At 52.0% G+C, this 26,869-nt stretch overlaps 1 protein-coding gene across 1 annotated transcript in view; it reads left to right on the forward strand.

Annotated features, from left to right (window-relative positions):
• Positions 1 to 26,869, forward strand: part of LOC123933621 — a 126,249-nt gene that overhangs the window by 36,692 nt on the left and 62,688 nt on the right. The window contains exons 18-31 of the mRNA XM_045992959.1: positions 600 to 784; positions 1,781 to 1,963; positions 2,994 to 3,085; positions 4,364 to 4,527; positions 6,795 to 6,954; positions 7,080 to 7,159; positions 10,740 to 10,926; positions 11,807 to 11,962; positions 12,325 to 12,458; positions 13,552 to 13,710; positions 19,120 to 19,300; positions 23,818 to 24,029; positions 25,704 to 25,892; positions 26,324 to 26,463. Of these exons, the coding sequence (XP_045848915.1) occupies positions 600 to 784; positions 1,781 to 1,963; positions 2,994 to 3,085; positions 4,364 to 4,527; positions 6,795 to 6,954; positions 7,080 to 7,159; positions 10,740 to 10,926; positions 11,807 to 11,962; positions 12,325 to 12,458; positions 13,552 to 13,710; positions 19,120 to 19,300; positions 23,818 to 24,029; positions 25,704 to 25,892; positions 26,324 to 26,463 (2,222 nt within the window). The remainder of the gene's footprint in view (positions 1 to 599; positions 785 to 1,780; positions 1,964 to 2,993; positions 3,086 to 4,363; positions 4,528 to 6,794; positions 6,955 to 7,079; positions 7,160 to 10,739; positions 10,927 to 11,806; positions 11,963 to 12,324; positions 12,459 to 13,551; positions 13,711 to 19,119; positions 19,301 to 23,817; positions 24,030 to 25,703; positions 25,893 to 26,323; positions 26,464 to 26,869) is intronic.

Here is a 26,869-nt window from a genome sequence, read left to right on the forward strand (position 1 = left end):
CTTCGATGCTCTGGGGGAAAGTACTAAAGTCCGTTTCAGACCTAAGACCGCGGTACTTCGAGCCAGGCTGCCCAAGCTCAAATCGCGGCTCCACCTCTTACCCGCTTGGGAGAGTTCACGGGTCCTGGCCTCGGTTTGTGCATCTGTGAAATAGGCATGACAGCATGACAGACACAGTAGTAGCAAAAGCAGCAGCTTCACGGGGCTGTTGTGTTACATGAGCTCACGCAGCAACAAATGCACCAGAGCATTTAAAATGCACCTGGCGCATACTAGGTGCTCTGCAGCCTGGGCATGGCCCACATTCCCCCTTACCTGACTCACCCTGGATCCCCGAGCTCTGACCCTTTTCTGCAGGAACCTGACCGGGTCTGAGCTGCGTTCTACCTGTTTCTATCCACGTGGGTTTGGCCCGGTGACTTCATCTGTCTGTAGGGCTCCGTTTCTTCCTTTGGAAAGAGGGCGTAACGATCCTGTCCCTTCCTCCCACACCGCTCTGGTGTGAGGATCTTATTTGATCAAATAAGACTGTGTGCTCAGTGTGTGCCTGGCCCGCACCAGGGGCTGTCTCCTGCGTCATGACGGTTCTCTGGCCACAGGGGCAGGAGGTCCAGGTGACCCGGAGGCTGAACCTAGAGAAGCAGGAGCTCACCTTTCCCACCATATCCGGCCTCCCCGCCCGGCTGACCCTCAATGCCTTGGCCGCTGTCAGCTTCCGAGTCCGGGGGACTGCCAACTTCCAGCATCCTCTGGACTTCTCTGTGAATGGTTACGTCAAGCTCAGGTAGCTGGCTGGCTTCTTGGAGCTGGACGAGGGAGGTGGGTGGGCAGAGGCCTCCCCCTACAGAGGGCCGCAGAGAGCTGGGCCATTAGCGCGGGCTGGAGGGGATCCCCGCCCTGCAGACCATCCCTGGTACCATCGTACCGTCAATCCTATGACTGAGTGTTTTTTGTGTCAAGAGACTGTGAGGAGATGCTGGGCAGCTGTGCCCACTTGACGGGTGAGAAGACTGAGGCTCAGTGAGGTGACATCATGTGCCCAAGGATGAAGCAGGGCCAGGCCACAGGACTCTGGTGTCCTGCCACATGGCATGCTTCCCTCTGCTCCACTCTGCTTCCGAGGGGAGGAGAAGAGGGAGGGAGGACCATGTAAGATGTATGGGCTGGGACTCCGGTGACCCGCATCACCACCGACCAGGCGGGCAGTCTCTCCCTGTTCCCACTAATGGTTGAGAAAACAGGCCCCAGGCAGGTGTGCTGCCCATCCAGGCCCCACAGCGTGGGCTGAGTTGGTTCAGGGCTTGGTCTGATTCTGGAGGGGTCCGGGGCCTGCTGGGTGACTGTCCACTCACAGGTGTCCCCCATTCACCTGTCCCGTCTGTGGTTTCTGGGTCTGATGTGGGGAGCCTGGGCATCCCGTGCCAGCTGCTGTTTGGCACGAAGACCCCGGCTGGGGCTCAGACAGCCTCCTGGTCCGGGTCCTACTGCCCCGCGCCCTGGCGATAAGGCCCGAGCAGGTGGTTTCGCTGCTCCCAGCCTGGGTCTGCGTCTCTAAGTTGAGGCTGGTTGTGGCGAGGTCCAGATGGACCAGATGGCGTGCCTGGTACCCCTGGGGGGCGTGGTTCCCAGAGAGCGTGGGGGTGGGGGGGTACAGGAGGGTGGGAAGGGGGACGACAGGGCAGGGGCTGCCGAGAACAGCAGGGGAGGTTGGCAAGGGGACGCTGTGTGTGCGGCCACCCGTAGCCTGCGGGCTGCAGCCAGTGCCTGGCTCCCCCCGCAGTGCCCTCCTCCGGATCTCGGCGCAGATGGGTACAACAGGTGTCCTGGGACGGGCTGGGCTGCAGTGGGTGACCAGCGTCCGTGGCGCCGCTAGCCTGGATGGGGGGATCCACGCGAGGAAGGGCCGGGACTTCAAGGTGCATCTGAACACCCCGGAGGAGGCCGTGGAGCTACTCAGCTTCAGGTGGGCGTCCTGCACCCGTGGGAGGGAGCCTGTACGCGGGTGGGCGTGGCCCGAGGGCTTGGGGACGTGTGTCTGGGAGCACCCGTGAGCATGTGTGGGTGTGAGACTGTGTGTGTGTGACCACATGCGTGTGAGGATGTGTGTTGCACCCTTGTTGCACAAGCGTGTGTGCGCGTGAGGGTGCATTTCTGAGTCTGTGCGTGCACAGGTATGTGTCTGGGCATGTGCGTGAGTGCAGCGTGCCTGCCTGTGTGTGTGCGAGCGTGTGCATGTGTCCATGAGAGGGGTGTTGCCGTGTCTGCGAGTGTCCTGTGTGTGTGTGTGTGTGTGTGTGAGCGTGCATCAGTATGGGGGGTGTCTGTGCCAGGGACTGTGGGTGGCTGAGAGGAGGAGGGGGGAACTCCCATACTCGTCAGCTCTTTACAGGGGTCCCTCCTGGGACCAGCTTGTCCCCAGCTTCCCGGCGGCGGGAAAGTTGGAGAATGAGTTCTTTCAGATAAAACAGGAGGGAAGCCAGGCTCCCCACAGTCACACCTGCTTTGTCTGTGTTGTCCCACCCTAGCCAGGGACACTGTGCTCTGGCTGTCCTCTAGGCCCTTCTCCCAGCAGCAACCGGTGAGGTCCTTTAAAATGTCAAGTCATGTCACTCCCCCTCCATCCTAACCCCCTTGAACCACTCTTCTTACTCTCCTGAAGAGACCACTTTATTCCCACCACAGGACCTTTGCACCTACTGTTTCCCTCTATCCAGCTCTTTCTCATCCTTTGAGTCTCTGCTCACACGTTGACCTCTGCAGAGACCCCTGCCTCCCGGCTAAAGGAGGCCTTTCCCTGTCCCCAAGACAGACGCCATCCACCCCCATTCAGGTTTGTCGTGGCACTTGTCACTGAGTGCTGTGGGTGAGTTCCCCAAAGGCCCATCCTGTTCATGGTGGAATTCTCCCCATGTCAAACTATGGCAGCTCCCGGCCTATCTGTCCAGTGAATGAATAAAAATGACTGTCTGGGACTTTCCTCTTTCCTCACCCAGCTCTAAGCTGTATCTCGTCACTGGGGACGGTGTGAGGAGCCTCAGTAACGCCCACAGCCCTTCGGAGGCCCAGTCCTGTACTGACAAGAAAGGTAGGTGGCGGGGTCTTTGCCTTTGCCTTGGCAGACGTCTGGGTACCGTGGGGAGCGGTGTCGGCTCCAAATGCTGCAGTGGCCCTTCTGCCCTCGAAGTGTTTATATCCCTTAATTATTTGCTTCTGCTTCTAGAACTCCACCCTAGGAAAATACACCAAAATCATTTAAAAATGCACACTGCACAGAGATGATCGCTGCATCGTTATTGACAAGGGCACAGTCATAGGTGAATGGCTCGTTACAGGAGCTTACAAGCTGCCAAGAGGTTGGCACATTTTCAAAGGGTTGGAAAGTCATCGAGGAATAGTTCATACGTGAAACATTTGTGAAGTTCATTTTGCGATGGCCAGAAAGAAAGCTTTATGGGCGCATGGCCATGACCATTGGTTTCCCTGTCGTCTTTGGCTGCTCTGGTCAGTCACCAGCAGAGCAGAGCGGCTGTGAGGGGACCCTGTGATCCGCAGAGCCTCAGGTATCTACTCTCTGGCCGTGGATAGAAAAAAATTCTCCACCTTCAAGTAGAGCGAAACAGCTGTTGAGCTGTCCTGTAGCTTTAAAACCCCATAACGAAGGACATTATTTGATAACACTGGAAGATTCTTTGATAGCAACATCCGGTGAAAAGCAACAAAATTGACAAGAGATTGGAAAGGAAATACACCAAACACTAGCGGATCTTGAAGGTCATTTTTTTTTTAGTCAGGTGGGGGAGGGGCCGCTCTAAATGAATGGACACCTTTAGGCAGGGCATTGTCATAAACACTGACACAGACCATCAGTCCCCACAGCTACACCATGAGGCAGGAACTGTTATTGGTCCCGGTGTACAGAGGAGTGACACTGAGGCACAGAGATGTTAAGTAATCTGCCCAAGGTCACACAGCTGGCAAGTGGAGGAGCTGGAATTGAGACCCAGGTGGTCTGACTCTGGAGCTTGTCTTCGACACATTTGCACTCTCCCCCAGGGGTCCTCAAGCGGGGGTGGCTTTGTCCCCCGAGGGGCCATTTGGCCATGCCTGGAGACGCTTGGGTTGTCCGAACTGTTGTTGGGGTTGCTCCTCACCGGCACTGAGCGGAGCCCAGAGCAGCTGCTCACCGCCCTGCAGGATGGCTCCCGCCGCAGAGCCTTCCTTATCCAGCTCCGAATGTCAGCGGTGCCGAGGTTGTCAAGAAGACCGACAGAACCCTTGCCTTTGCTGGATGAGCAGCGTGGCTCCCGCCTAGAATTCTCTGGCTCTCTGGTGACCAGAGCTGCCCGCCCCGCTTTCTCCACAGCCTCCCAGACCTGGGGCTGGCAGCTGTGCACGGAAGTCGCCTGGCCGGCAGCCGGGCAGCCCTCCCTGCTCTCGGTGCCTGTGTTCACGGCTGTGACGCTGACGAAGCAGGACCGGGGCCTCCGACAGTATCTGCTGGAAGCTGCCTATACCTTCCATCCCCAGGTAGGCCCTGTGGAATGGCCCCTTTTTTCCTGGCCATGCTGTGGGTCTCCCTAGGTCTTCCCCTCCGGAATCAGCCTCCTAAGGACGTGGGGCTTCTCTCTGGAGCTGTTGGGCTGGGTTGGTCCATTCTGGTCTCCCTCCTGCCTCAGGACCCTTGCACGTGCTGATCCTCTGGCTCTGGCTCTATGACTTGTTAACTCTGCATCAGTCTTTGAGTCTCAGTTCAGGGGTCAGCTGCTCAGGGAAGCCTGCCTGAATTATCCCAAACTGGTCGTGTTCTTTTGTTACTTGCTCTAATGGGACCATGTTTATTCCCTTTAGATTAATTTTATGTTTTTGTTTTTGTGTGTGTGGTTTGTTTTGTTTTGTTTTGGGGGGGTTTGTTGTTGTTGTTGTTGTTTTAGAGAGGGAGAGAGAGAAAGGGATGGGAGCAGAGGGAAAGAATCTTAACCAGGCTTCCTGCCCAGCATGGAGCCTGGTACAGGGGTCAGTCTCACAACCACGAGAGCATGACCTGAAGCAAAAATCAAGAGTCAGACGCTTAACCACCTGAGCCATCCAGGTGCCCAATTCCTCTTAACGTTTGTTACTTAAAGCTGCTTGACTAATACCAGACTTCCCCCTTTTCCGTCCCAGTCACTCACTCTGTTCCCAGGAAGAGCTTTAATGCCTGTGTTTCCCATTCCTGTGTCCTCAGCATCTGGCCCAGAATGGACATTCAACACCCTCCTATGTGATCTCCCAGTTTCTGCTCGTGTCCTTGCCATCTCTTGTCTCCCAGCAGCCAGACATGTGTTTCAAAATCCTGGAACGATCTTGTCGCTTCTCTGCTCAGAGCTCTCCAGTGGCCCTGTCTCTCTAAGTGGGAGCTGGATACCTGGACCTGCTGGGCTGTCCTCCCCGTCTCCTGATTCTTTACGAGGCTTATCACGCTCCACACACTGACCTTTTTTTTTTTTTTTTAATGCCAGGCACATCACTGCCCCAGGACCTTTGCACCAGCTCTTCCCTCTGCCGGGAACACTCTCCCACACACCCACTTGGCTCTCTCTCTCTCTCTTTCTCGCTTCCTTTGCTTTCTGAAATGCCACCTCCTCAGAGGCAGCCTTCCCTGACCACCCTGGCCGACCCCTTACTCCCACTGAGTTCGTTAGCAGAGCACCCATCCCCCGTTGTTGTGCCATCTTCGTTTGTGTCTGCTGCTCCCGCGCTTCCCCTCTAGAATGTAGGTGCCATGACGGGGCATGTCTTTGTGGGTCTGATGCTCATTGGCACTCCCTGTGCTGACAACTAGCCTCGTACAGAGGAGTGACCCTTTGCTGGTGGTGTATGAATGTTCGTCCGTGCACGGTCTTAAAGGGGGCTTGTGTCTTAGGCTGTGTTTTCCTTAAGGCGGACCTGAACTAAGGATTTGGGTAAAAGTGACAGGTTAAGAAAAGGCTCCCGGGGGGCGCCTGGGTGGCTCAGTGGGTTAAGCCTCTGCTTTCGGCTCAGGTCATGATCTCAGGGTCCTGGGATCGAGTCCCGCATTGGGCTCTCTGCTCGGCAGGGAGCCTGCTTCCTCCTCTCTCTCTCTGCCTGCCTCTCTGCCTACTTGTGATCTCTCTCTGTCAAATAAATAAATAAAAATCTTTAAAAAAAAAAAAAAAGAAAAGAAAAGGCTCCCGGGGGACCCAGTATAAGAGAGTGGGGAAGTTAGGCCAGGGAAGGGAAGAACTGAGTTTGGGGGGGGTGGTGGTGATGCAGGTGAGGTGGCAGCCTCTGTCTGATCCTGGGGGAGCCCTGGAGCATGGGTTACGTCTCAGAGTGTGGTCCCCCTGAGGCTGAGGAGCCGGGGTATTCTTTACTCCTGGGAAAACATAAAGGAGGGCGATGTTCTGGAGGCCTGTGTGCCAGGTGTTAACAGTACGTGCAAAGGCTGAGTCACAGGCACGCCGAGCTGGATAGGGGATGTGAGAGGGTCTCTGCAGGGTGCCTGTCGTGCACGCCATACCTTGTGCCCCAAACCCCCTGCCCAGGCTATTTGCCGGACAAAATGAGACCTTGTACACGTGGTCCTCAGTTGTCCTGCAGGGCTTTGTTCTTCTCCAGATACCGCCTGAGATTTCCAAACTCCCCGTGTGGTTTTTTGTCTTGTGAGGGCCAAGGAGGAGCCCAAGAACTCACATTTTTGAATGGTGGGGCTGAGGGTCTTTTCCCGGGAAGAGGGAGAACCTTTGGAGCTGGATGAGGTTCTCAAGACTGAGAATAGTCCTCTGTGCTTTCAGAAGGACAGCTGGCTCCCTCAGGAAGCTTCAGCGCACCTCTTCATGGGCACACCCAAATCAGAGGTGCCCAGGGACGTCGGGGTGGACGTCAGGTACAGCTTGCCCCAGGGGAAGTTCCGCCTCAAGCTTCTGCATCCCAGGAAGAAAATGCAGCTGGATGGTAATGAGTGTCCCCTCCACAGTCGCTGGGGCTCAGAGATAAGAAACCCCGTAGGAGGTTGTCCCCTAGGGAACGCAGGGGTGGAGCTTCAGCCTTGGTCCCCAAACTCTTGCTTTGTTCCCTAGGAAAGATCGAGACTCTGCAGAGCACCTGTGTGGGTCACCTGGAGCTAATACTGGATGACAGGGACGTCTACTACATTAAGGTTTGTTCCACACCCTCAGGTCTCCTGTGTGGGCACCTGCCACCTTCCAGGCTCTTCCGGCCTCGGTCCCGCAGTCCCTACTTAATAGTCGACATCACCTTTTGTGTGTTAGTGGGTTTTCCCCTTCCTCCTACCGTAACACATGTGACCTCCTGGTGCTCAAAAACATATAAAGAAGAAAAACATGGGCTCGAAACTTACTACCATTTAGGTCAAAAATTGATAATATTAGGAATACGGGAGCATGTGCGAAAGTCAGTGGAAGAGGGCAAGTTGAAGCATGGCACTCCCCGAATTCCCAGAAGAAACGGCTGTGTATGTCCCAGGCAAACTCTGTGAGTGCCTCAGGGCTGCTGTAACAGCGTCGCCCAAATGGGGGGTCTGAAACACCAGAAATTTCTCTTGCACAGCTCTGGAGACCAGAAGTCCCAAATTAAGGTGTTGGCAGGACTGGTTCTTGGGAGGTGGGGAGGGGGACACTGTTGCCTGCTTCCCTCCCCCCTTCTAGTGGCCTCGGGCGTTCCTTGGCCTCCAACATCTTCTCCCTGTGTCTTTGCATTGCCTTCCTCCGTCTGGGTCCAAACTGCCTGTTTTCAGGAGGATATGAAAAGGTATAGAACCAAGTGTCCCACCCAAATGATAGCCCACGTGGTTATTGAAGTAACTTAGCATTAGCTTACTTCCCTAGTGGCAGGAACCACTTCCCAAGAATGTTTTCATCCTTGCCGAAAGTTCTGTGGGTCAGGATGGGTCTAGAATTAAAAACTCTCCCTGCCACACCTCCCCAGAGCCAACCACAGTCAGGTTTTCGTGTGTGAGCCTTTTCAGAGAGACCTTCTCCGCGGTGGAATTCCCAGAGCAAAGGGCACTTGCATTTTTCTCTCAGAAGCTCCTTCTGAAGCTTCTACACCAGAGGTCCCTGAATGGGACTCAGCAGGGCCATTGAGGTCCCAGTAGCTGTGCGTAAGTTTTGTGTCTGTCGGTCTGCCCTGCTGGGGAGAGGCTTGAGACCTTCCGTCTGGTGTTCAACCTGGTCTGGATAAAAACAGCGGTTTTAGCCTTGCTCCCACCAAACAGGACATCTGGGCACCAGTGGCATTGGGTCTGGCCTGTCCACCTTGGTCTCTGGGGGCTTCTCAGCTCTGGAGTTGCGACTCTGCAGCCGAGGCTGGGATTTCGTTGCACAAACGGACTCTCCACTCCCAGATCTGCTTCCTTCCCTGGGATTGGGGAGAACAGCAAGCGTCAGGGGAGAGCGCCTTCCTCCTAAAGCCCCAGCTGCCTGACTCCTGAGGCTACAGATCAGTGCCAAACTCCCAGGAGCCCGCCAGCCTCCTGGGGTCATTCGCCAAATACACAAGTGCTAATTGCCTCCACTTCCCTGCAGACCTTCCGGCTGTTCCCCAGAGGGCTGTCTGCAGCCTGCAAACATTTGCTTCTAGAGAACCTCCGGTTTCAGCTGCCCCAGATGCAATGGTAACAGCCGGGGTCTGGAACTTTCCAAAGCCTGTTCTCAGGGAGTCCTGAGTTGCCTTGGGCTCGGAGGCCCTCCTTCAGTCCTCTCAGCAAGCCCGTAGGAGATGAGGGCACCCAGGCAGAGGAACTTGTCTGTGGGGCTTAAGAACGGCGTGAAGGAGCGTGTGGCTTTGAGGGCTTGCTCCCGCTGTGCGGGGATAGGACCTCCGGTAGTCCCAGGCTGCCCCGGGAGGCCTGGTTTCCCTTCGACCTGGCTCCCTGTGGCTAGTGCACTCTTTCCCTGCTAAGGCTCCCGGCTTGGATGAAATGCTCCGCAGTCGTCCTATTCGCGGGCCGCACTTGGCTAACGCCAGGCAGCCTCTGCGATCACAACTTAAAATTAAGATGAAAATTATCACCGAGAACCCCTTTGAAGAGAGAGAGAGAGGCAGGGCAGAGTAGAGAGCCTCCATCTGTTTTTGGGAAAAGCAAGAGGGAGCCTCTAAGTGTATGCTTCTGTGCACACGTGTGCCTGAACTCAACGCACGTGTGCATGCACACGTGTGTACACACACACACACACAGACACACACAGACACGGAGTCACCTAGGTCTTTCCTTCCCCTGGTGGGGAGAAAACCAACGTCAGGGAGAGTGCCTTCCCCCCCGAACCCCAATTTTCTCGAAAATGCACGAGAAGCTGGGTGCGGTGGCGGCCATGGAGGGAGATGGGGAGACAAAGGAGGGGATCAAAACCTGTATTTTTCAGTGTCTTTTTTTTTTTTCAATAGCTATTTATCAAGTACCTACAATGTGCTAGGTACTGGGAAGGCAGCTCAGTGAAGGAGACACACTTCTCTCCTCTTGGAGCTTACACTGTAATGGGAGAGCCAGTAAATGAACTAAATAAGCAAATTATACAGTGAAAAACTGGGTATACGTGCTGTAGGAAAAGGGAGTCTTTGAGCTGGGCCCAGGGGTCTGAAGTTACATGAGAAGAAGAGTTTGGGGCTTGGCTTCAGTTTTAAGCAGGATGGGAAAGTAAGCCTGATGGAGAGGATAACTCTTAGCCACCACATGAAGGATGTGCAGAAGAGAGCCATGGAGTTCTCTGGGGGAAGGGACTCTGGGGAAAGGGTGCAGCGTGTGCAAAGGTCCTGAGGTGAGAATGTGCCTGGAGTGTTAATAGCATAGCACACAGGCTCATGTGTTCGGTGCAAAATAGGAGAGAGGACAGAGAGGTGGGGGGATAGATCACGTAAGGCCTTGCCACCGAGGAATCAGAAGAGAGCAAATCATGACTGTCAAGAAACAAAGGCAGAAATGGGATTTCAAGAGCGCTTAAAATAGCAGACAGTCTGGGAATGGTGAGTTCAGTTTTATACCTTTGGGGTGAGTGGGTCAGCTGGCAGTCAGCACAGAGGTCTGTGGGATTGGTCTACACTTGGCAGTGACCATCAGGAATAATGGTTGTAGTTGCTTATGGGTTTTCCAGAAAGTCTCAAGCACGGTGATGTGTAGCGTGTGTTTTGGGCTCTCTGTGTGTCCTGCCTGCCAGCGTCCTCCCACAAGCAGTTCCTTCGGCCACGTCTGCACTGCTGACTTCCAGAGAAAGTACCACCCTTGTTGGTCTTTGCAAGGACTTTGACTTTGACCCTTAAGTAGATGGGAGTGTATGATCCTACTTGCCTCAAAGGGGTCGCTCTGGTGGAAAGGGTGGGGAACAGACATCAGGGTTTAGGGCGGGAGTCAGGACAGCCAGGACGAGGACGCTGTGATGACACAGGGGCTGATGGCCAGGGCTTGAGCCGGGGGAGTGGTGGAGGTGGCCCAAGTGGTCAGATGCCAGAATATTCTGCAGGGAGAGCTGGCCTAGAGCTGGCTGCTGAGAGAGAGAGAGAGAGAGAGAGAGAGGAGTGCTTTACATTTACATCTGAACTTAAAACAGGGACTACCTACTTCGGAAAAGGGCAAAGTGAAGAAATTAGAGAAGAACCAGCCAAGAAGGCCATTGGCTAAGCTCTGTCCTCTGTCCTGTCTCAGTTCTTACGGGCAAAGTCAGCCCTGCTGGCCAAGCACCACCCCCCCCCCGGCCCGCACCCAGGTGATGCTGGGGCCTTTGCAGGGCCGGAGCGACCTGTGGCCAGCAGCTGGCGGTGAGGCCCAACGGTTTGAGGCCCAGCTGGAGGGGAAGCTCGTGACGGCAGGCAGCCCTGTGGTCCTCCTGGCGAACCTCAGCCGGCAGGCCGGCCGCAAGTTGGCCTTCTCCGTGTCACTGAGCAACCTGCTGAGCGACCAGGCCCACCTGTCAGGTAGAAAGAGGGACTCCCTCCAGCCACTACCCTCTCTTCAGCGGGCCGGGCTACAGGAGCCGGAGGGGTAGCCTGAGTAGCCCACGTGGGGTCCCCGTCCTCCCCCTGCCAGTATTAATATCCCATCCCCGGGAAAATCTGGTCTGCACATGTGCTCACAGCTTCCCTCCGGCCCCCCAACACTGACTGCCCTCCATGAGCCACAGAACAGCAGCTTTTGGACCATTTTGATTCTGGCCTGCGTTACACCATGCATAAAATGCACATTTTGTGTCGTGACCGAAGTTGCCCGGGGCACGGTTTAAACCTTGAACCCCTGGCCTGGCCTGGGCACGGCCAGTCTGGCAGATCCATCTCCGCCCTGAAAGCAGAGCTGGGATGCGGCCCCCAGCTACGCTCCGCCTGGGATGTTCTGGGAGATTCCGAGGCAACGATGTCAGGTGCTGGGCTGCTGGCCGCCCAGTGTGGACACTTTGGGAACTGTCCCGGGCCCTGCTCTCCCTGTGTGATCGGGTTGGATGTCCACGGAGCAGGAGTGAGATTGACCAGATGGCCTAGAAGGCACTGTCCTTTCCCTTCTGCTCTATCCTTATTTTGTTCCACTTTACTTAAACATTTGGGCCTGAACCCGCCCAAGTGACTTTCAGGCCACCCACCTTGGCCGCCCAGTAATGCGGTGAGCGCTTGGACACCAGGTTCCTCGGCGGAGACGCGGGCATGGGTTCTGCTAGGATCCCCCACTTCTCGGTCCCCTGGACGGTTCACATTTCCTTGGCTTGCCCGGAGCTGGGGTCGGGTGTCAGTCCCGGGGTGTGGGCTGTGGCCGCACCACACCTGCCCCTCTCACTGCCTGCCCCTCCCTCCCCAAACCTGCGTGCAGTGCGGCTGGAGAGGACGGCAGAGGACGGGCGGCAGGTGGTGGCCGTGGGTGGCGAGCTCTCTGCGCCCGGTGTGGTGGCACTACAACTGGCGGGCCTGCTGCGGACACACCGCGGCCTCTGGACCAGCTCCCTGAGGATCAAGTACGGCCTCCTGGGTACGGTGCCACGTGCCAGGCTGGGGGGAGGTGGGAGGTGGCCGAACCCGCAGTGTCTCCTGGGGCTCCCACTGTGAGGGCTCAGGGGCCACTTTGTCACCTGGTTTGGCCCTCGCCGCTCTGTCCCATAGCCCCTGAGCACCGGCCGGTTTAAAAAACAAAACAAAGCAGTGTATGTGTTTGGGGGCCATAAGCCTGTCTTTTAAAACCTCTCCAGCCATAGGTTCCAGTGGGTGACATGAAGCGGAGTGCATCAGAGCGGGGGTGGGGGGTGGCTGAGACCGGGCTGGCCGCTCCTCTCCCCGGAATGGGGGTGGAGGGCTGGCGGAGGATGGGCAGGTGTCTCTGGTCACCCTGCACAGGTCAGGCGAGGCAGCCGGCCCATGAGTGCAGCACCAGCCAGAAGCTGCGGGCGCAGAGTGGCTCACAGGAGACCTATGAGCTGGAGCTGGACCACGAGCTCCACTGCATGCAGACCCCAGCCCTCAGCCACAAGGTGGGTGCCCTGGCTGGCCGGGGGTCTGGAGAGAGCCCGCAGCTCGTCCTCACAGAGGGGTTTGCTCAAGGTCATGTACGGGAATGGGGCTAGAATTGGAGCTTCCGTCTCAGGCTCCCATGCCTTGGTTCTGTTGGTTTTTACTGAACACCTGCTGTATGTCTAGCATTCGGAGGAGAGCAATGCGCACGGCAACACTAGGTCTGTGCCGTCCTATCGCTGGGGCAGAGAGAGAGACAGACCAGACCAAAAGAGCCATAAGTGACATGGGTAACAGCACAGAGACTGAGCAAATGGGACAGTAGGGAAGGCTTCTTTGGGAAAAATAAATTTTAAGCGACGCAACAGTTCTATTCCTATGGAAGCATGCTGCAGGCAGAGGGCATGGCAAGTGCAAAGGTCCTGGGACAGGAAGGAGAAATGGAACGACGGGACCTCGCAGTTCACCAGAGTGGCTGGCAGGGTCAGCAAAAGGGAGAAGCAGGCAGCTGTGCCTTTGTTAATTTCCTTAGTTCACATTTGCCTCTCCTGCTGGATTCTAGCTCCTGTGAGTGCGGCGTCTTCTTGATTCTTTATGCTTAGGTATCTGACGTCCAGGGCTGGGCATCGTACTTGGTACTCAGGGAAAATGTGCTCAGTGAAGGAATAAATGAATGAACCTGTATTGCTTGACCTGTGGTTCGGAGATAAGAGAGGGCAGCCAAATACTGAGTGTAAAAGCCTTGTCCACTTAGTCTATCTGGGGAGCCAGAGGCTGCCATGGGAGAGTCTGGGGTAGAGGACCATGGGGTTGGAGCCATTTTCCCATGCAGCTGGCTCTTTCAGACCCTTAATGGGGCATGCACCAGGGTGAGGCCCACCAGCCACTCGCCTCAGGCTCAGCATTTAAGGGTTACCGACAACACAGGACAGTGCACCATATTCGGATGCCCCGTCTTGCCAAATAAAATCAACGCAAAGACCATTCTCCTCCTACAGAACTGTCTTCCCAGAGAAGCAAACCTGCCTTCCCCAGGGTGGGCGGCCGTGAGGAGGCCCGGGGATGGACAGACAAGGCTTTCTCTGGGCTCTCCCTGGTGGGATGTGTCCCCAGGTTCACGTGCGGCACGAGGAGGGCGTGAGCTCCCTGCACTCCCAGCTGGAGGCGAGCTACGGGGTGCGTTGGAAGGAGAGCGGTGGTAAGAGGCAGCTTCGCATCAGCCAGACCTTCCAGAACAACTCGGGTCCGGCCCTGAGCAATTACTTCGTGGAGGTGAGCCCGACTTCTGCAGAACTTGAACTTGCCCCCACCTCCTCCCCACTGGGAGTCTAATATCTGCAGGGCGGGCGTGGGGAGTTCAGCTGCAAGGATCTTTGCCACCCGTTGCCGGCCAGCCAGGGGACTTGGGAAGCACGGGTCTCCATCTGTAAGTGCATTTGGGAAATGGCTTCACGTTCAGGTTTCAGCCGAGGGTTCTCTGTTCCTGGTAAGTAACATACACAGGAGCGCTTAGCCGCCGAACAGTCAGTGTGCTGGCTGAAACACTTAGTGTGTTTCTTTTTAAATTGTTCCATATCTTTTTAAAATTGCAATAAAATAGATACAACATAAAATTGACTGTTTCTGCCACCTTTAGGCACATGGTTCAGAGTCATGAGTTACATTCACAGTGCTGGGCGGCCGTCACCGGCATCCATCCCTAGAATTTGTTCATCTTGAACACGTGAGCCTCTGTCCCAGTTCAAGAAGAACTCCCCTACTCCCCACTCCCCCTGATGTTTGTTATTTCCTGTCATTGTAGAGGGGAGCTGTGTTGATAGGGGTTTGGTGGTACCCCGTTGTGGTTTTGATACCGAGTGATGCTGAGATCCTTTCCGTGCCCTTGTTGGCCATTGGTTTGTCTTCTTGGGAGAAATGTCTGTTTAAGTCCTTGGCCCGTTTTTGAAACAGGTTGTTTGCTTTGTTGCTACTGAGTTGCAAGAGTTCTTGATACATACGGATATTAACTTCTAATCAGATACATAGACTGCAAACACATTCTCCCATTTTACCCATTGCCTTTTCCACCTGTCGGCAGCATCTTTTGATCCCCCCCCCCCCCAAATTTTACGTGTGCATTTGGTCTGATTGATCTCTTTTTACTTTTGTGGCCTGGGTTTTGAGCGTCCTAGCTAAGAAATCCTTGCCACAACCAATGTTCTGGTTCTTCCCCTTTGCTTTCTTCTAAACGTCTTCTAGTTTCAGCTGTTAACATTTAGGTCTTTGATGCATTTTGAATTAATTTCTGTGTGTGGTGTAAGGTAAGTGTCCAGCTACATTCTCTTGCCTGGGGATAGCCCTTGGTCCCAGCCTCTTGTGTTGGACAGGCTGTGCTTGCCCCCGTGGAGTGTGCGTGCCGTGTTTGTGGGAAAATCACTTGATGACAGATGTGCGAGGAGATTTTGGGGCACCCCGTTCTATCCCGTGAGTCTGTACGTCTGTCTGTATGTCCCTGCTGCACTGTTTTGATTACTGTAGCTTTGTGAGACCTCCAACTTTGCGCTGCTTTTTCGAGATTGTTTGAGCTGTTTGGGGTCTCTTGAGATCCCGTATGAATTTCAAGATGGAGTTTTCTGTTTCTGCCATGCACACGAAAATGCCATTCCGATTTTGATAGGGATCGAGTTCAATCTATAGGTTGCTCTGGGGAGTACCGCCATCTTACCAATATTTAGTCTTCCTGTCTATGAACACAGGACGTCTTTGTATTTGTGTCTTCTCTAATTTCTTTCAGCAACATTTTGTAATTTCCAGCATGCACGTGTTTGGCCTCCTTGCTTAACTTTATTCCTAAGCATAAAATTGCTTTTAAATACCAATACTTTGGGGCACCTGGGTGGCTCAGTCAGGTAAGCGTCTGCCTTCAACTCAGGTCATGATCCTGGCATCCTGGGATGGAGCCCCGCATCGGGCTCCCTGCTCAGCTGCCTGCCACTCCCCCTGCTTGTGCTCGTGTGCTCTCACAAAAAAAAAAAAAAAAGAAAAAGAAAAAGAAAAAAAAACTTAAGAAAATCTTAAAAATACCAATACCGTGTGATTAAATTCTCCTTGTGAGAAAAATATCACACTTGAAGCCAAAATTCCCTTTTTTTGGCCCATGACAAGCCATTTCCATACTCTGGCCAGTGCTTCACTTTGAGCATTTAAAACACGTTGCTGATCTGGATGGAAAGGGCATCTCATTTGAATTTACATTTCCCTGATAATCAACAAGGTTGAGCGCCATCTTTTCTATATTTTTCTCCTACCTTTGCATTACCCTTTCCGGGGACAGCTTTTTTTTTTTTTTTTTTTTTTTTTTTTTTGTATTGGCATTGGAAGAAAATTAGAATTTTGACTTGATTGGCAGTTTTTTCTATAATCACAGTACATGTGTTATGTTACTATTCTAAATCGTGAATTTTTTTTTTAAGAATTTGTTTATTTATTTGACAGACAGAGATCCAAAGTGGAGAGGCAGGCAGAGAGAGAGGAGGAATAGGCTCCCCACTGAGCAGAGAGCCTGATGTGGGGCTTGATCCCAGGACCCAGGGACCTGAGCCACCCAGGTGTCCAATCATGAAAATTTCTTACTCCTGGAAAGCATCTGGTCCCAAAGGTTTTAGGGAAGAGGTTAAAGACTGCTTGTTTCTGCTGTCAAGTGTGGCAGACACCACCCTAGCTTCTGGGGAGACACGTGTGAGATACTGTTTATCCCTAAGAAGCTGACAGGGAACAGAAGAGGGAAAGGCAGAGTGGGCATAGCCCTTTATTAATGCCAGGCTATGTTTTCAGATACATTTGTTTGTATTATTTCATTTAACCCCTGTGGGGTAACCACTATCCTCATTCTGCCGAGAATAAATTGTGTAAAAGACTCATCTGAGGTCTCATAGCTACTCTGTGGCAGGACTGGAATTGAAACTTCAGTAGGTCTCAGTGCAAACCTTAGGCTCTTAGCCTCTCGGCTGGGCTGGATTGTGCCAGAATTAATTGACTAGAAAATAATTTACTCAATGATTAGTCAAAATGAGAAAAGACTTCCCAGTTTATTCTATGAGGCTGGTATCATCCTGAAGCCGAAACCAGACCAAGACATCATGAGAAAAGAAAAACTAAAGACCTCTTCTAAATACAGATACAAAATCCTCAAGAAAACACTACCAAACTGAATCCAGCGATGTAGAAATAGTGTTGCACAATGTGACCAAATGGGGTTTATCCCCGGAATTCAAGGTTGGTTTCACATTTGAAAATCAGTCAAGGTGTAATATACCATATTCATGGACTGATGGAGACCACATGATTGTCTGAATAGAAGCAGAAAAAAGTATTTGGCAAAACCCCATGATAAAAAAACACCCCATAGAGTAACAATGGAAGAGCGCGTCCTCACACTGATAAAGACCAACTATGAAAAAACCATGGCCAATGTCCTACTTCATGGTGAAAGGCAAAATGCTTTTCCTCTAAGATCAGGAAGAAGAACATCTGCTCTCCCCACTGCTATTCAACATGGTCCTGGAGGTTTCAGCTAGGGCAGTTAGGCGAGAAAAAGAAATATAATGCATCCAAATTGGAAAGGAAGAAGTAGATCTGTTTCTGCTTACAGATGACCTTACCTGTGGAAGACCCTGATGAATCCACAAAAAGGTCTATTACAGCTGGTAAACGAGTTCCTCAAAGTTGTAGCAGACAAGATAAATACACAAAAGTCAGATGTCTCTCTCGACACTAGCAACGAAAACTGAAAATGAAATTAAGAGAATTCCATTTGCAACAGTGTCAAGAAAGGATAAACACTTCAGCATAAGTGTAACAAAAGAATGTAACCTTAATACTCTGAAAACCACAAGACGTTATTGAAAGAAATTAAGGCAAACCGAAATAAATGGGAAGGCATCCCAGGTTCTTGGATTGTAAAACGAATGTTAAGACGGCAGCATTTCCCAAATTCACCTACAGTTTCGCTAGTCTGTATCTATCCCTATCAAAATGACGTGATCTCTTTTTGCTGACATTGACAAGCCGATCCTAACATCCATATGGAATCGCACGGGACACAGAATAGCCCAAGCCACCTTGAAAAAGTAGAACAGAGTTGGAGAACTCATTCTTCCCAATTTCAAAATCGACTACAAAGCTCTGATAATTAAGACAGTATGGTAGTGGTATAAGGATAGACCTAGAGACTAATGAAGTACAATTAGGACTCCTGAAATAAACCCTTATATTCACAGTTAGTTGATTTTGGACAAGGCTGCCAAAACCATCGAAGAGGGGAAAGAATCTTTTCTCCAACGAGTGCTGGTACCACCGGATTTCCATGTGTGAAAGAATGAAGTTGGACCCTTACCAAATACCATATATAAAAACTAATGCAAGCCAGGTTGTAGAGACCTAAATTGAAGAACCATAAAACTCTGGGAAGAAAACATAAAAGTGATTCTTTACAACCTTAGAATAGGGAAGGGTTCCTGAGCTATGACACTTAAAGTATATTTAACAACAACAAAAACGGATACACTGGGCTTCATCAAAAGTCAAAAAGTTTCCAAAGATTTCATCACGAAAGAGAAGTGACCCACAGAATGGAAGAAAACGTCTACAAGTTACTGACGGATAAGGGATTCCCCCCAGATATATAGACAACTCAACTCAACAAGAAAAAGGATTTGGGGGGAAAAAAGTAGCTCTTTACAGAGTGTAGACACATGGCCAGTAAGCATATGAAAAGATGCTCACCATGATTAGGGAAATCCGGAAGGAGATACTAGTCCAAACCCACAAGGCTAAAGACGAAAAAGACGGGGTGTTGGTGAGAATATGGAGATGCGAGAACTCTCGTATACTGGTTAAGATCATAAAATGGCAGGACGATATGGAAAAACAGTTTGGTGTATCTTTAAAAATGTTAAGAACAGAGTTACCATATGACATAACCTTTCTACTCCTAGGTCCTCGAGAGAATTCAAAACCTATGTTCACACCAATGTGTATGGATTGTTTATAGAGTGTTATTTGTAAGAGGCAAAAAGGAGGAACATCACAAAAGCTTCTCAACAATGAATGGATGGGGTGCCTGGGTGGCTCAGTGGGTTAAAGCCTCTGCCTTCCACTCAGATCATGATCCCAGGGTCCTGGGATTGAGCCCTGCATCGGGCTCTCTGCTCAGCAGGGAACCTGCTTCCCCTTCTCTCTCTCTGCCTGCCTCTCTGCCTACTTGTGATCTCTGCCTGTCAAATAAATAAATAAAATCTTTAAAAAAATGGATAAATAAAATGATTTATCTGTAGATAGAATATTGTTCAGCAATATAAAGGAATACAGTGCTGATACACTAGAATATATTCCCGTGTGAATCTTGAAATCATCATGGTAAGTGAAAGGAACCAGACACAAAAGGCCACGTGTTATGTGATGTCAGTAATCTGAAATGTCCAGAATGGGCAAATCCATAGAACCAGAAAGTAGATTCGTGGTCTCCAGGGACAACGGGGAGCAATTGCAGATGGGTTCAGGGCTTCTCTGGGAGTGGGCTGGGCAGCTCCTGATAACCGGGGAACTCAGCCCAACCCCTGGCTGTCGTGGCGAGCCGGTGGAATGTTCTAGGTTGGGAGTAGACTGATCTGATGAGCATCATGAGCCATGGCTGTTCCCCAGTTTGTGCTGCAGGTGCCTGACAGGCAGGTGAATTACCGAACGCAACTGTATCACTCAAGCCTGCGCCAGCCACACGTGGAGAGCAGCATGCACCTGAAGGTGCAGTACAACGGGCGGCTGCCCTTCGTGGCAGGTTTGCAGTGGAAGGACACGTCTCGCGCTACCCTGTGGAAGTGGGAAGGTGAGTGTCATCTAGGGGAGACTCTTGGGCTAGCAGTTAAGATCTGTGGTCCCCAGGCCTCTGCTCGGGCTGTGTCCATTGCCTCTGCTCGGGCTGTGTCCATTACCTGGAATAACCTTTCCTTTGTGTTGGTCTGGCCGTCAAGACTCAGACCTTCCATGTGTCCTGTGACACTTAAAATTCTATCCTGACAGCTTAGCCTCATTGACAGAGCTCTGCGTTCCGGCCCTTTGCCTGATTTTCTCGCCTTCTCTTACCCCACTTTACCCGTTGCCTGTTATCTGCAGCCCCACTGGCTTCTTTCCCATTCCTCCAAACATACCACAGGGCCTTTGCAATTGCTGTCTCTTCTTCCTGGAATACTCTCTCACTTTAAAAAAAAAATAGATTTGCCATAGTTTATCCTTGAATTAATTTTATTTTTCTTGCAGTAATATGTAGTTTGAAAAGTAAAATAGAAACTGTGAGTTGGTAATTGTTGAAGGGGGTGAGTATTATGTAGGGGCTCATCAAGTTATGTTCTGTACTCATGTACATACCTGAAATAATTCTTTAAAAGTTTCTTTTAAAGCTAGCATATAACAAACACAGTAATCTCCTGTTTTATGTCTTTCTATCCCAAGTTTTGCCTAAAATAGCAACCACTGTAAACTGTTAGCTCTTTTTCGTTAAACACTTTGGTTCTTAAAATACTATTATTTCTTGATTGTTCTTCTTTAGGCGTTCTCGATGTATCTCTAACCAGAGAGGATGAGAATTTAACTCTTAAACCAGCCTTTTTCGGATAACTATTTCCCTTCATCCCCCTAAGAGAGTTGGTCAGTGAATAGTCAATGTTACTTAATTGTGACTGTATAAATATCCTTCATAGCTGAGATACATGGTGTACTAAGACTCTAACTTTATGTTTTTCCTGGAGTTATAATTGTCTTTTTCCCATTTGACTAATTTTCTAGTTTTCTCTTTATAATTATTCCCCGAAGTTTTAGTGTAAGTACAAAACTTTCTCCAGGTGGTCAGACACATCAAATTACGTATCAGCTTCAATTAGTTCTTGTATCTTTCTTGGAGACCTTCTTCCTGGATCCTCTGTCTTTCGGTTCTGATGTAGACCAGTTGCACAGCTTTGGTTCTGGGTCATTCCTTCCCCATCATCCTGGGAATTCCTTCCACTTCCCTGGGTCACTGTCCTGTTTCTTGCACTCATGTCATCTTCTTTCTTGGTTTACCCTTTTGTTTTGATCGAGCACATCTTCCAGCAGCTTCCTGAGGGAAGGGTGTTAGTTTCCTAGGGCTGCCTTACCAAAGGACCACAAACTGAGTGGCTTAAAACAACAGTAACGTCTTCTCTCAGCCGTTCTAGAGACTAGAGCTCTGAGTTGAAGGTGTCGTCTGGGCCATGCGCCCTCTGTTACCTGGGTAGAATTCCTCCCTGCCTTTTCCTAGCTCCTGATGGAGGCCGTTGCTACTTGGAGTTCCTTGGCTTGTAATGACATGGCTCTCGTCTCCGTCTCTGCTGTCACATGGCTTTCTCCCAATATGTGTGTGTGTCTGTGTTTAGATTTCCCTCTTCTTTTTTTTTTTAAGATTTTATTTATTTATTTGACAGACGGAGATCACAAGTAGGCAGAGAAGCAGGCAGAGAGAGAGGAAGGGAAGCAGTCTCCCCACTGAGTAGAGAGCCTGATGTGGGGCTCGATCCCAGGACCCTGGGTTCATGACCTGAGCCGAAGGCAGAGGCTTTAACCCACTGAGCCACCCGAGTGCCCCTGATTACCCTCTTCTTATAAGAACACCAGTCCTATTGGTTTAGGACCCACTCTATTCTAGTATGACCTCATTGTAACTACTTACATCTGTGAAGACCTCATTTCCCAAATAAGGTCACATTCTGGGATATACTGGTGGGGGGGCGGTTGGCATTTTGTATATTTTTGAGAGACACAATTTAACCCATAATGGAAGATCACCCTGAATGTTTAAACTGTCTTCGTTCTACCTGGGTAATTTGGCCGAGGAGAGAATTTTCGTTTTCCCCTTGGGATTTTGAGGACATCGCTCCAGGATCATTTCAAATAGTTACGATCCTATTTCAGGGCCATGATCGTTTGTTTGTGCCCACTTTCTCACTGTCTGGAAGCTTCTAGGAACTTCGCTGTATTCCGAGTGTCTTCAGATCCTTTTATGATGTGCCCGGGTATACGTCAACTTTCATCCATTGTACTGGGCGCTTTGCTTAGACCCTCTCAACTTGGAAACGTCATGGGGGCCTGGGTAATTGGCTTGTACCATCTCTTGGATAATCTTCTTTCTGGATTCTGGAATTCCGGTTGGCCAGATGTTGGTCCTCAGAAACCGAGCCTCTGATTTTCTTTCTTTTCTCTCCTTTGTCCCATCTCCTTATCTTTTGTTGTTGTTGTTGTTCTGTTTTGAGGACATATTTCCTCAACTCCATCTGCCCCCCCCTTCTACTACATTTAACTGTGGCTCTCTTGTATCTCCAAGAGCTCGTCTTGATTCCTGAGAGCCCTTTTCTCACAGTGTCCTGCTCCGAGAACACAATGCCTCTTACTCCTCGAGAGAATCCGTTACAGACCTGGGGGGACTTCGAATTTGTTCTCCCTGAGTCTCTCTTAACTTTAACTTTTTTTTTTTCTGAATTCCTATTAGTGGCTTTCAAGTGTCGGGCAAGACTTAGGTATGTGCTGTGTCTAAGGACTGGCCACTCAGCCCTTATTTGCAAGAAGCTCTGCATGTGTTTGGGGGGAGCACTTTGATAGGGCTCCCTGTTGAGCAGTCGAGTGGGGAGCCCTGTGGTCTGTATCTGTGAACTTTTCTTTTTCATTCTTTTCTTCTGCAGAGCATCCCCTGTGGGAGGGATGCAGCAGGGCAGGGCTCTGGGCCACTCTACTCAGCATCTCCCTGTTCTCAGCTGGGCAACTCACCCCCTGGCCTCCTTGTATTTGGTCTGCCTACCTCCGGGCCTCTCTGCCTCTGTTTCCCTAGACCATAAATCTCCCATCTCCAGCAGGTGGGAGGTCACCCTTCCCTTTGACAGACTCCCACTGCTTTTCATTTAGGTCCCCCACTCAATTGTCACTTCCTCATGGGAACCTTGGCTGACCTGGCCAGATCCTTATCATCCCCCCCCCCCTTATTTGCCTTCATGGCACTCAGCATTTTCGACCTAGGTCTCCTTATATGTTTATTTGTTCAAGATCTGTCCTTCCTGACATCTGCCGCCTCTGGGCTGCAAGTTGCATGAAGGCAGCAGCCGTGCCTGCTTGTTCACTGCTCATCCCAAGTGTCCCAAGCAATATTGGGTGAATTAGTCCTTAAAGGGAGTGGGGTTTTCATGACAAAATACGAGACCTGCCTTTAGTGAATTCTGGAAGGGCAAAAGGTTATGTTGATCGTCACCTTTTTGATGATGATGTTGGTGATGGTATTTACTCTTTATCTTTAAAAAGATTTTTATTAACATCTTTATTTTTAAAAAGATGTTATTTATTTATTTGAGAGAGAGGGAGAGAGAGTGCATGAGCAGTGGGGGAGGAAACAGAGGAAGAGGAAGAGGGAGAAGCAGACCCTCCGCTGAGCAGAGAGCCCAGTGTGGGGCTCGATCCCAGGACCCTGAGATCATGACCTGAGCTGAAGGCAGATCCTTAACTGACTGAGCCACCCAGACGCCCCAGTATTTACTCTTAATGGGGGCTTCGACTGTCCCAGTACCCAGTAAGCAGTCTTCCTGTACCCATTTTACAGATAATAGTGGCAGAGGCTCAAAGAAGTCACAACTTGGAAAGTAAAAGCCACTTTCTTCATTACCACATACCTGTGCCCCACGTCCAACTTCTCCTTGCAAGTCTTTTGTCCAACACGTCCCTATGAAAAAGGGTCAGACCACGGGCACCTGGATGGTTCAGTGGGTTGAGCCTCTGCCTTCGGCTCAGGTCATGATCTCAGGGTCCTGGGATGGAGCCCCACATCGGGCTCTCTGCTCAGCAGGGAGCCTGTTTCTCCCTCTCTCTCTGCCTGCCTCTCTGCCCACTTGTGATTTCTCCTCTGTCAAATAAATAAATAAAATTAAAAAAAAAAAAAAAGGTCAAACCAGAAAAGTGCAATGGATCGTAGCGGTAATCCAACATGCAGTCAGCCCAGATTCCACTGCTAACATATTACTCCACGTGTCTGTCCACTTACCTGTCCATCTTACTTGTTGGCGCAGTTCAGACTAAGCTGTAGACCTCTGTGCATTCACCCCTTAACGAGGGTGGCATGCATACGACTCCAGGGTACCACTGAATGAGCTTTGACAGGTGCACACGCCTGTGTCGCCCCCATCAAGATTCAGAACATGAGCAGCGTTCTGTAAAGTCCCCTCCGGTCCCATCCTCGTCATCCTCCGTTGTGACACATGCCCACAGTGGCTGTGATGAGGCTACGGGGACCTCTTGGACCTCTTGCCAGTAGCTCTTTTCCTACTGGTTGTACCCGCTTCTCTCTACCTCTTGCAGGAGCCTTGAACCTGGACAGTCCGTGGCTGATGGTCTCCGTGGCTCACAGGCTGTACTGGCCGCACCGACCCACATTCCAGGCTGTCCTGGAGCTGACGCTGGGCAAGGCCTGGACCGTCAAGAACCTGGTGATGAACGTGGCCTACAGGAACCAGGGCCTCGGCAGGGAGGGCAGGATCCACATCTACACCCAGGCTACCACTTACCTTCGGGTGCGCATGCTCGGCCATGCCCCCTGCTCCCCTCTTTGCCGGAGGGGGTGGTCGGGGTGGGGGAACCTCCCGGCCTAGAAACCTGGCTCCCTGCCATTTAGAACTTCTTGCATGCAGAGGGAGAACGACACCCAGGCCTGATACCAGGTCACAGATGTGGGCAGTTTGGATGACCCAGGGTTGACAGTCCTCAGAATTAGTTGCCATGTGAATTTGGGAGAGTGGACCGCCTGCCCCGCCCCCCATCTCAGTTCCCCATATTCTTGCTTAGCAGCTGATAGATTAAAATACGAAAGCAGGAGGAAGGGGAACTCGGGAAACCAGTAGACATCAGGCCTTTGCTGAAAACCAGAATGAAAACTTCAAGGTCGTAGGTCAGTTTCATAGCAAATGCTGGGTGTAATTAATTCGTTGTGCTTCTTGGCACCTGTTGGTTCTCTGGAGCATAGCAGTTTGGAAGAAAACCCGCCCATGAAGGATGCCCCAGGCGTCGCGCAGGGGGGCCTGGCGCATAGCTGCTCCCCATGCTGGAATGACGAGTGGACACAGCAGGAGGTCTGGCCCCCACTTGGACCAAGAAAGAGGCAGCTCTGTGGGTCCACCTGGGGACAGCAGAGTTCCCTCTGAGGCAGGGGCTGAGTGGTATCAGGGTGGGCTCAGCCAGCCAGCTCTGGCAAACCCCCCATCGGGGCCTGACGCTGGCTGGTCCCAGGGTGGGGGAGAGGTGGGGGGGGTCCCAGGGTGGGGGGAGGGCAAAAGATGGAAGCATGTGTCTAGATTTCAGAACTAGTTTGCAGGGGGACCAAGAGATTTCAGAACTAGTTTGCAGGGGGACCGAGAGATTTCAGAACTAGTTTGCAGGGGGACCGAGAGATTTGCTGACAGATTTGCCGGTGGATGGGCAGTGGGGAGGGAGCGCAAGACGGGACTTAAATGACCCCAAGGTTTTGGCACAAAGAGTTGGGTGGAAGGAAGGGCCTTTCACTGAAATGGGAAGCTGGCAGTGGGGGGCCTGTAGGTTCTGGGGGGAGCAGGTCCGGGCCTCATGGGACAAGGTGCTATGGAGTTCTAGAATGTGGCTGGGGATCCGTCATGCCTAAACCCCATTTTAACCCCATCACCTCCACTTGGGAGGTCCTGAGCCATGTGAACAGGGGACAGTAGTCTCTGGGGTCAGGTGCTGTGCTATTCCTAATGGGGCTTATGCCAGGGTGCATGGCCCCGTGCAGGGCTGTAGTGCTCTAACTCCCCGAGCTCTTCCCAGGGCTCTGAAGACCACAGTGATGATGCAGGGAGAGAAGGCCACGCTCCGGTGCATGTCCCTCAGGATACAGAGACTCCACCTGCTAATAATAGTGGCCCACTGAGATCATACTCCTTTCTGAGCCAAAGAGGAGGGGGGGGAAGGGAATTATCTTCTCTAGTAACTGATACTTCAGATTCTCTCTCAGCTCCGGGCTAAGAGATGGAGGGAAGTTTGTCCTTTTTCCTCAAGACCCCTTAGGGAACACCCCATTCTGCCTGGACCCCTTAGGAAAGGCCTCACAGAGGTGGTATCGATAGGGTTTTGAAGGATGCGTAGGAGTTCACCAAGTGGAAATGAGGAGCAAGGGCATCCCAGGGGAGGGCATGAGTGTGCAAAGGCTTTGGTTACCTTCCTCTGGCTTGCTGTAGGTATCCATGGTGACAAGCGTGGCCCAGAGCCTCTTCCGCAGCCGGAGTGAAATAGAGTCAGCCTGGACTGCCACGGTGCAGAGCGAGATCCACGTGGAGAACAGCCAGGACCTTAAGATACTCCACTGCTGGTTAAAGGGCCCCGTGCAGGAAATGAACCTAACAGCTGCCTACAAGCACACGGAGCAGGTGGGGTCAGGCAGCCCCTGCTGGAGGATCTGCTGTTGAGAGACCCCCAAATCCTTCACCTGGGATGGGAAAGCGCTTAGTGCTTGGCCTATGACTCTGGGCTTTCCTGAGCTCAGTTTCTTTATCTGTAAAATGGACCCCAGCCATATTAGCACAGACCCTGGAACAAAGCTCTGCCTCATGGAGCCAGAAGCCTGAGACCATTCCCCGCTGGGCGCCTGGGGAGGTCCAGGCATGGCCGTGCACCCGTGTGGCCTCGGGGTCTGCTCTGGGGCAAGGCTGCGGTCCTGTTTAGCGGCTGCTTCTCAGGTGGTCACTCCTGGGACGAACGGTGGGCAGTGGGAGCTGCTCCTTGAACCCCTGGGCACCATGTTTAAGGAGCTCAGTCCCCACCGGGCTATCCTCTCCACCAGCCTGGTCCTTTGTTGCAGCGCCGGAAGACCCACGTGTCGCTGACGGCTCTGGCGACCAGCTCCGGGGGCCAGCCTCGGGGCCTGGAGTTGGAGGGCAGCCTGAAGCAGGAGACGCGCGACAGGAGCCTGTACCAGAAGCAGGGGACCCTCCTCCTCAGGTCCGTAGGGCCCCTTCCCCTTATGCGCAGCATCTGCCAGGCCTCTGATTCTGGGTCCCGGGGGACGGGGTGAGCGATGCTACCTGGGAGGCCCATGCTGGGGCCCAGGCTGAGCCTGGAGCTTGGAGACTAGCTGCCTGCCCTCCTCGAAAGTCCCTGCATCCCCGGTCCCCTTCCATTAGGATGCTTAGAGACCTGGGAGCAGAATCTGTCCTCACCCCAGTTCCTGGGGTGATCTTTCCAGTTCCTGGGGGTGCAGCTGGTTGAAAAGGTTGTTCCTGTGGTCGGGGGAGCGTAAGGGGGTAGGGAGGGGGTGAGATCAAGAGACCGAGCCTCAGCCGCAGCCTGTGACCAGATCAGCTGCCTGAAACAGCAGTAACCACGGAGTAACAGCAGCTGTCATCTG

The sequence above is a fragment of the Meles meles genome, chromosome 21 (assembly GCF_922984935.1).
Source record: "Meles meles chromosome 21, mMelMel3.1 paternal haplotype, whole genome shotgun sequence".
NCBI lineage: Eukaryota > Metazoa > Chordata > Mammalia > Carnivora > Mustelidae > Meles > Meles meles.